This window comes from Thalia democratica, chromosome 4 (genome assembly GCF_965202585.1).
Source record: "Thalia democratica chromosome 4, ktThaDemo2.hap1.1, whole genome shotgun sequence".
In the NCBI taxonomy this organism is placed as follows: Eukaryota; Metazoa; Chordata; class Thaliacea; order Salpida; family Salpidae; genus Thalia; species Thalia democratica.
This window is the reverse complement of record NC_139168.1, coordinates 10,376,221-10,386,713: the sequence shown is the minus strand read 5'-3', so window position 1 is coordinate 10,386,713 and position 10,493 is coordinate 10,376,221. Positions and strand designations below refer to the sequence as shown.

General features: G+C 25.5%; 1 protein-coding gene across 1 annotated transcript; it reads left to right on the top strand.

Moving 5' to 3' along the window:
- The first annotated feature begins 437 nt into the window (after window positions 1-437).
- Window positions 438-3,788, top strand: LOC145833002 (uncharacterized). The gene is made up of 6 exons (XM_082940205.1): window positions 438-561; window positions 1,127-1,195; window positions 1,618-1,691; window positions 2,142-2,259; window positions 2,736-2,908; window positions 3,645-3,788. The coding sequence occupies exons 1-6, from the start codon at window positions 438-440 to the stop codon at window positions 3,786-3,788; spliced, it is 702 nt and encodes a 233-aa protein (XP_082796331.1).
- The last annotated feature ends 6,705 nt before the right edge of the window (window positions 3,789-10,493 follow it).

Genomic DNA, 10,493 nt, shown 5'->3' with positions numbered 1-10,493 from the left:
TTTTTCTATAAAATGGGCTTAGTGCTTTCAACTACTATTCAGTTGTTGTTTAGTTTTTTATACTGTTTGCAAAAAACAAAAAAAATATTCAGTATAAAACGAGTATTCAGTCGCGTAAAATAAACTATTAAACAAGTTTTACATTTTGTATGGGGTTTAAAAATGATTAATTTTTAGTTCTTGTTTTATTAATAAAATGTATTTCTTTGTAAAATTTGCTCTTGCACAGTATTTCTGACAACAATCTGTTATTTTAGGCCAAACTAAAAATGTTTACTTTTTAAAAAGTTCAAATTGCACAATCTTTCAGTTGTTCTAGTTTTAATATAAAATAGTTAATCACAGTAAGAATTAAAGTATTACATAGTGTTTTGTAAAAAAGTAGTTTGCATCAAAACATGTTGAATCTATTAACGTTACTTTCAGCTATTTTTAAAATGATCACTCGTGGCAAGCTTCTACTTGCTTTTGCTTTCATGACGTCATATTGTTACGTCACGATTGCGGCGTATCATTACGTGTACGTCCACCCGCATACTTTGTTTTGCACGTCGGACTACTGTTAGTTTTGTTGAAATTTTTATTAACTTTTGATTTTAAAAAATCAAAAAAAAAACAATTATCTAAATAAAATATACTGTTACTTTCATCCTGTATTTCAGACTATTATTGGTTTTATTTGTTAGTTTTAACTTTAAACAACAAAAAATATTATGTGCAATATTATTTTTTTAAACTTTTTACTTGGTGTCAGACTATTGTTAGTTTTAATGAAAAAAACATTGTTAATTTATTTTAGTTTATCCTGAAAATATAGGTGCAATTATGATTTAAAAGTTTTTTTTTTGTTGCCCTGATACAATAAATGCTTTATGAATTGTATTTATATTGTTAATTCTTTTTAGGTATATTATTAACAGTCCTAAATTTTAACGAAAACCAAAAAAAAAACTGTCTTTAATTTTATGCTGTCATTACAAATTTTATCGCCAGTAACCGGCATAATAAAGTTACAAACAATTAGTGAAAATTAAAAAAAAAAAGCTTAAAAATTTATAAACTTAAAAAGAATTAAAAGTTCAGACTGATTGATTAATTTAATTAGTTTATTCAATTACTATTACAGCTGTTTACGTGAAAGTAGTGAAACCGGAAAAAGCAAAGGTTGTTGATGAAAAAAAGGATATTATGCCAGGTTAGTTGCAGTAAAAAGTAAAATTTGTTGTTTAAACTGTGTCATGTGTTTGTGAAACTGTTATACAAAAAACTTGTACTAAATGTTGAATAGACTTATAAATTAATTTAATTTTCATTCATTTCTAACACCAATAACTAAGAAATTGTGTACTTTTTTAGCAGTTTTAAATGCTAGCTAGTTGTACTTATGATAGACATAGTTTTGTTTAACGCTTTTCATATACTTGTTTAGTCAATAACTTTTAAAATTTTGTGAAACGAATGTTTTTTTTAAAATTCTTTTATTAAAATCCTTAATTATAATTAGTACTCTAAGTATTTTAAACATTTAAACAATAACAGTTTAGTGTTCAATTTTTTTTTTTGCTGTATAATTTCAATTTAAAACAAGTACAGTTTATTAAATAATTTTTTTTTCAGATTCGTACAATTACACGGAGTTACAAAAATACTATTTTGAACACGACACTGAGTATACAGTAAAAATATTAAAAGTCGGTTTATCACTTTTTACATAATATCACGTAAGTATTGTGCTTATTTTGCTTATTAAAATGACACTGAAAACTTGTTTTTGTTTCATATTTTGACTACTAAATACTTGTTTTTTATTAGTTTAATTTTATAATTTTCGCATGGTTTCAGAAACCTTTAATTTAATAGACTGCATAGTTTTTTTAAATAAACTTAGTGTGTTAATTAAATGAAAAAATTTAAGGTATTAATAAGTTAATGTTTAGCTTATATTTTTTAGGTTTTCAAACAAAACAACACTAGTATAAAGTCGGGAATAGGGTTTATTTACAAACGATAGTACTTAAATAATAAACCTTTTTTAGGTATTCAAACAAAATAGTATTTACTAGTAATTTATTTACACTTAATAGAACTATACAGAAAAGTATATCTAATATATATTAGTGTTTAACTAATATTTCTTTTAGGTATTTAAACAGAATGGTAGTGATATAAAGTTGGGAAAAGGTTTTATTTACAAGTATGGTTCTGATGAGTACGGTTGTACGCTTCCGCTTGAAATTGGTGAAAAGTATATTGTTACGGGTAAGTATTTCAACGTAGAACGTAGATTACAACTTTGTAATGCAACGGACAACTTAATGTACAATTTTTATTCAAAATAAAAACTTTATTTGTAAAATAAGGCTATTTTTTGTCATAGTTCCTTAAGCATTTTCAGTGCAGGTAATGTTTGTTACAAAGAACAAATATAACTTTAATGTTGTCAGCGCTTTAATACAAATAAAATGTGGCACAGTGTACAATTTATTTTAAAAATATTGACTATAACATAAAAATAATTTTTGTACAACTAAGCTAACTTCGTGAAAATAAAATCTTCTTAAAAAAAATCCATTTCTTATTGCCGACAAACTAGACTCAGGTAGACTGTACTTAGAAGAAACAAAATTAAGTTGTTGATTTATATTAACATATAAACATATATTAACATATATAAACATGATATTCAAATAAAACTAACCTCAGCAACTATTTTAAACTGTTTTTTTTTTTCACAGGCAAAGTAGACAGAGGGAGATTGTACATACCTACGTGCACCGAAGTGAGACACACTCCTAAAGACATCGATCCGTCGGAGCCGAGACAAATTCTCAACAATTACCGCTACAGATACAAAAGGGCTTGTGGAAAGTGCACATTTGAGACGAATCGAATTCATTCCGTGGTGTCTGTTAGTTTTTGAAATATATGTTGTTCATTGAACGGCAAAAAACGCTCAAAATGTTCAAAGACCTTGTGTACGAAGTAACCTTTCGGTTATCGAGTCTTTATTTACTTGGATAGTTTTAAAGGTCATTGCCCACGACTAATAAAGTATTTTAAAGTTAAGAGTACACAAACAATATTTATATTATAAAATGTTATAACAAAAGTATATTAATAATAATTTACTTTTTTGAACAAGGTACAGTTGTGAAGCTACTTGTTTTTCGACTTTTAATCCTTAGCTACAATTGAACTACCTTAATTCATAGTAATTCTATAAGTAGTGATTAACTAATATATAAATTTAAATTAATTATGGGGAGTATTTTTATGCCAAAAAACTTTTGCAGAAAACCACTTAATCAATTTTTAAACTTTAAAAACCAAAGTACCATAAAAAGCAATATGTGACTGTAGTTCTCGAACCTAATTTGAAACTAAAACAAAAAGTTTAAACAGTGTTTTATACTTGAAACACCAAACTATTTTCTTGACGATTTTTAGGTTAAGCTTTACTTCAAGAACTTTTATTTATTTTAAAAAATAGTAATTAAGTATGTTATCAATTAAATGTAGTTTGCTACACAAAAAACGCTCAAAATATTTGGTCCTAGGGCCTGGTGCACGAAAAAACTTTCGATTGTTGTGTTTTACAACTATTATTTGTATTTAAATACGTTAACGACAAGAAACATTAATAGAAAGGAAACAGATCACCAGACGAGTGCCTGATTCCGAGGAAATGGACTTTGTTCGGCAAAAAGTGGCTGAACACAATCTGCATGCCCAAGTCCGATGGCACTTGTAGCAGGAGAGAACCCGTCAAAAATATAGAAGAGGATTGAAGTTTGAAAGAAACAAAACTTATTTTTTTTTAAATTATTATTTAGAGTTGTGTTAACATACTTGAAAAAGTATACACACTGTCGAATATTTTAACATGATTTATAAGGATTATTTGTTAAAAAAAAAGCTGAGTTGTCAAAATACTTTTGTTTACAATCTTTTAAAGTCTTTTAAAATTCTAAATTTAAAAAAAAATATTTTTTTTGTTGTCACTTTAATAAAATTAACTTGTTGTATGCAAAAGTTATTGCGTTTAAATATTAAATACTTAACATAAAATAACTTATTCTGATATCAAACCATTGAGTATGTTATTCTAATAGAATAAAACAAAACGATAACTCAAAAGTAGCAATATCATTATATAAAATTGTTATTAGGTCACACATTTAAAAGTAATTACAGTCACATATATTGAAAACTTTTTGTTAGTGGAAAGTATTAATTTCAGAAAATTTGTAAGAGTTTGACTTTAAGATATAAAATGTGTAAAAACCTAACATTAACTTACTACTTTTCTCAAAACATTTTTTTAGTGATTTAACTGAACAACAATTGTCTTAAAGCAAAGTGAGTTTTTTTAAAAATAACTTTAACTCCTTTACTTCGTATTTTTAAACCTAGAAACACTGTTAGATTTTATATTGAGAAAATAAAAACACTATTTTAAATAACGCATTTTTAAACGCTCAGTGTACGTTTAACAAATAAAGAATAACAAAATGACTTTTCAACGTTTAAAATTTAATTATGATTATTATTCTATAGAGCGAGTTTACTTACTTCTTTATCGTGTAATAAACTATAACTAAAAAACTTAAGAGTATAAAGATTATTCGTTTAAACGCTTTTATTAGAAGGGTTAGTCTTATATAGCAATATTTAGTATTATGGTACATATTTTGTTAGGTATTTGGATTATGGTTTAAAACTGTAATATAAACTTTAAACTTACAAACAAAAATGTCTAGTGATTACTTAACTTTTAAAATAATTCAAATGTCAGGTCTTAAAGATTTTATATTTTAAACTAGTCATTTAAAAAATAAATGACATAAATTTCCGAAGTTTAATTTCTATTAACTTTATACTAAAATGTTTAAAAAAACAAACAACACATTTTTGTACTTTTATTTTGCTTCATTCCTTTTTCACAATAACAACAAAGTTCACAAAACATAAATTTATTAAAAAAAATTCACACCAATATGTTGTTACCCTGCCTGTAGAACATGTTCATTTGTTGCAGTTGCACTTGAGGGGAATTTATAGGGGTGGGTTTCTGCTGGTCAGGGGCGCAAAATTCCGATATCAGCTTCCTGGGTGTGTGGTTTGGCCAACCAAACCTGTGTAAAAAATTATACTAAATAAAACTAAAACAAGACTAGTTATGCAGTGTTATCTTTAAAAACAATGACTTATTTATCAAAGATTAAATTAGTATAAAAGTTAAATAGTAGGTTTCCAATTTAAAAAAATAAAATTCAATCTGGGTATAAAACTATTTTTATTTACTGCAGTAAATTTTTTTTTTTGAAGATAGCATAGTCTAGTATTATAAGCAATATCTTCTTTACTTACTAAATTAATATATTATATTTAATATTTAGAATTTATATTTCAACTGAACTAATAAAGTTAATAATACTATCCACTATTTATTACACACTTCCTATAATATTCACATTTAACTAAAGTTTCAATACGTTTTGCTTATATGAGTTTCTATTCCAACACCAAACTTTATAAAAACTTAAGAATTAAAATAAACAAGTTATTTACAAGTAGCATGTAGTAAAACTGTGTCTTATCAAGTTACTTTAAAATATTAAACAAAGTATAAGTTTTCAATCAAAAACTTTTAAAATAAACTCGCATACGCGCACAAAACTTTGTTGAAAAAAACAATAGCACCAAAAAATGCATTCAGCAAAAAGAACTTTTTCCTTAACTCATTTTCATATACGCCCCCATTTGTTAGATATCGCCCCTTGATAGCCACAATTGCCTTTTTTCAAAAATTAATGTCCTTTTAAGAAAATTTGATGCAAGACAACAAGGTTCTACAGAATATGGTTGTTAGTTCACTAAATTTACAATAGTAATAAATTGTCATATACACCGATGCAGTATGCTCCAAAAATTAGTTGTCCTACTTTATTAATATACACAAAAAGTATAAAGTTAACTCATTTTAAAAACATATAAATTCACTATGTCATTCAAAGAACAAGTCTTTTATAAAAATTAATTTTCAAATTATTTAAGTAGCCGAATATTACGTAGTTGGGTATACTTAATTTGTTTAAAATAAGCAGTATATAACTATTTTCTTTTAACTTTATAAACTATTAAAAATTAATATAAGTCATATAGAATTCAATCCAAATTTTTATACCGAGCTAATACACAGGATTCATATTTATAATTTCATTAACTTATTTAAGAAGTTTAACGTGCTTAAGTGAATTTATACTTGAAATCAAACAATGTAAAGTTATTTTCTTTTGACTAAATAGATTTAAAGCTTGAATCAAAAATAGTATAAACCTTCTTATGCTCAAATGAGTTTCTACAGTAAACAAAAAACATCATTATAACATAAGAAAATAAATAAAAAATTTTCACAAGTAACACAATATAACTGTGCCTTATCTTTTTCGTTCTATAAGTAATGACTCGCATACACATACAAAACTATAAGTTAAAGGGATAATCAAAAAATTAAAACAAAAAAGAGTTTAGTATAAAGCAGGGTTTTCGAAACTTGTTTTCATAAACACAATCACTTATTAAATATTGCTCTTTTACTAGCTGAATACCCATTTAATATCCAATAATAACCCATAAATAACATGACTATTTGAATTTTGACAATTCAAATTCGCAACAAGATGTTTCAGAGACCATATATCTTAAAGTAAAATATATTAGAATTAAATATAAAATAATATGTAGGTCTTATAAATATATACAAGCCGTTTTTTCTTAATTGCAAAATTTTGTTAATTAAAAAAAAAAAAATAAAACATTATATTTTAAAACTTATTTTAGCCATATCACAAACAATACTATAAAATATACAAAAAAGAAAAAAAATAGCTTGTAGGGGTGGGTGTCACTTTTGCACGAAGGGACACTTTTGCATGGCGACTCTTTTGCACGAGCGTCACTTTAGCACGAGGGGACACTTTTGCACGGAAGGTCACTTTTGCACGGCGACATTTTTCATGATGACAATTTTTTACGGCAGCATTGTTACTCAAAGATACTTTTGCACAACGTCACATTTTTACAATGAAATTTTTGCACATCGACATTTTCGCACGGAACATAAATTTTGCATTTTGGTAAAATTTTTTTTAGCTAGTTCAAAAATCTATAACATAAAAAGAAACTGAAAATAAAACTTTTCAAAATACTTCTTTAAAAGGCAATAAATAAAATACTTAAAATCTTAAACAGTAAAAGTTAATGTTAGAAACAAACTAACGAAAAGATAAAATAAAATTGTTTATGAAAGATTCATACCAGGAACAAAAAAAATAATTTATTTAGAAACTAGGATAAAAAAATATTTTAAGTGTAAGTTAATTGTTATAGTTTATTTTGAACTTTAATATATTGATCAAAAACTATGACTTTTTTATATGGTTTACTATACGGTTAAACGTTTTTTGTCCATATAATGGACGTAGACATAAAAACCTAGACTACTTAAACTGAAAAACACATAAAGAAAAAATAAAATTAACCAAAGATAAAAACATAATTTGATATAAAGTTTATAATTTGACATAAAAATCAAAGTTTTGACCACAACTTATACTTATTTACGCTTTGATGTAGAACGATTAACGTCAAATATTTAAGTGCATTGACTAACAACAAAAATAAAAACTTAACGCTTAAAGGAAAATAACAATAGACTGGCCAGACGAATAGTCATTAAATACATAGAAAAATTACTAATTTTTAAAAGAGTAAAGGTGCTGCTAATAAAATTGAACTATTAACTAAGCTAAATCTTAAAACTAAATCAACGGTTGATAAAAATTACTTATTAATTTTACTAACACAAATATAATTCAGATAAAATTTTTTTAACTTTCATCGAAATTCTTTAGATTTTTGCAAGAAACTAAATCATTTGGTAGTTTGTCCCATATTTCAATTGACCGATAATAAAAAGAATTCTGCCAAGCCTCATTATTGAAATATTGCAGCGGTTGAAGACTAATATGGTATATTTTCTTTAACATAAGTTCAAACTTCCAAATGTTACTCTCTTATGGCTTGTCATGATCATGCAACATTTTAGTAATCAAATAATCCAAATTTATATCATAAAAATGCGCTATTTTATCGTCTTTTTATTCTCACACTAAGTTAAAAAAAAATAAAATATAAACATCAAGTAAAATCTGAAATACCTTTACATTTCATAAATTAACTAATTTGTTTATTTTAATATAATAATTGTTTAAAACTAGAATAAATTTAAAATAAATGTTAACAACTATATAATGCTAATTTTAACATCAACAGAATATAGGTAAAACATAATACCCAAGGTTAGTGTTTTAAAGCCTTACCAAACTGAGTTTATCTTTATGTTTAAAAGTTAACGAGATTAAATATTATTTTTATTTAAAATATTCCTAATTCTTATCATTTAAAATTAGGAAATGAGTATTCATCTAGTTTAATTAATTTAAGGTTATAAATATTAATTAATGAATTGCAGAACCTTAATATATTGTTCTACGTATACTGTTCAAATGAAAACTTTTATTTTTGAACTTTATATAACCACTGACGAGGTCTTTGATCAAAACTTACATTGTAAAAAAAATTTTAGAAAAAAAAAAATTATAAAAAAATTACATTAAAATTTCATTATAAAACTACCCCATTTCATTAATTTAAAATAATTTGCGTTTTAAAGCGAATATTATTTAAGTTGACAAAAAAAAACAATATATTTAAGTTTTTATTTGAGAAAACAAAAATTAGAATCGTGCAAAAGTGAAGTTCCGTTAAAAATTGACTGATTGTTTAAAATTTTCTCAGTTCATAAGTATAGCCGTGAAAAAAATAACGTCGTGCAAAAGTTTTGACATGTAAAAATGTTGCCGTTCAAAAGTGACGCCGTGCAAAAATGACCCTAAGTGCAAAAGCGTCGCTGTGCAAAAGTGTCCCCTCGTGCAAAAGTGACCTTACGTGCATAAGTGACGCTCGTGCAAAAGTGTCTTCGTGTAAAAGTGACACTCGTGCAAAAGTGACCCGTTCTCGGCTTGTAGATATTAAAAAACCTAAATACAATTTTTTATTTTTCTAAACATACATTACTTTTTGTGTTGTGGCCCTTTCAAAATTTTCGTAAAAATTTAAATTGTCGTGCACCGGCTAAAATCACCACCTCAAGGGCGTCATTGCCCATTATTCAAAACCACTATAATAAAGTACCTTTATTGTTAAATTCTTTTTAAATTCACCGCGTTTACAGCGGTCTCAAATTCACCCACGTAGGTCCGATCATTGAACAGATGAATCTTTAGTATTACCGTATCAGTAATTACAAAAATAAACGACTGTTTTTACTGCTTCAACGCATATGACGTCACTAAATCGTTTAAACGGCACGCTGTTTTATAAGACAATTTTTAAACTTAAGTGGCTATTTACTACATACTTGAGTATGTTTTATTTGATCAATCTTTGCATTAACTATTGTCCACAAATTTTATAAACATAAGAAACTAGGACAATAGTTATATAGACTTTGCAACAAATATCGACATTGGACTATCATATAAGTTTTTATTAAAGTAAAACGATGTAAAAATAAGAGTTATAAGCCTATTATAAATTATTGTAAGATTAAAAAATAAACTAAAATATTAAAAAAAAACCTATTTAAAAAAAACTTTTAAGTGTTTTAATATATTTGGTTAAAAATTTCTCATTTATAAAACAAATGTGTTTTAATTGGGTGCAAAATGTTTAATATTAAACACTTTTTACTCGAATTAAAAAACATGTTATGTCTTCCAAAGCGCTATTTTTAACTTTGAAGGTGTTGCTAAAAATAGATAATATAAAAACAAAATGATAAAATTGGTAGTGAAAGTGGTTAATTTCTGATTTTAAAGAGAATTAAAACTTTAGTAACGGGTTTAAAAAACCTTAGAATAGTACTACAACATTCGAATGCTAAAATCTAAGCTGAAAAATTATCAAACTTATGTTGTTTTTACAATTTGCATTACAAAACACTTATCATATTCAAAATAAGAACTAATGCGTAATGAACTAAACATAAAACCAACAAAAAAGTTTACATAACAATTTACATAACTATAAAACTGCATAGCGGTAAACTATAATATTACAATTTTATAATGTTACTATGCGATTAAAATGACTGATTTAAGGCAGTTTTAAATTGTAGAATTGAATTTTTGATCCATTTAAGACTGCTGTGAAACACTGTTAAATACGATTGTTTTACAAAAGTAAAAAAACTAATTTTACTGTTTTCACACATAAGACGTCATTATTCCTTTCAAATAACAAATAGTTCATAATATATGCACGATTTGTTAAATAAAGCGATTTAGCGAAGTATAAGGAACTTGAGTTTTTATAGTTGATTTTCGTCTTTAATTTAAACGTTATGTACAGTATAGACATCAGTAAGA

Coding starts and splice junctions, on each gene's coding strand:
- LOC145833002 (XM_082940205.1), top strand. CDS start 438: ATGATCACTCGTGGCAAGCTTCTACTTGCTTTTGCTTTCATGACGTCA. Junction 1,196..1,617: donor AAAAAAGGATATTATGCCAG/GTTAGTTGCAGT, acceptor TTTTTTTTTCAG/ATTCGTACAATTACACGGAG. Junction 1,692..2,141: donor ATACAGTAAAAATATTAAAA/GTCGGTTTATCA, acceptor TATTTCTTTTAG/GTATTTAAACAGAATGGTAG.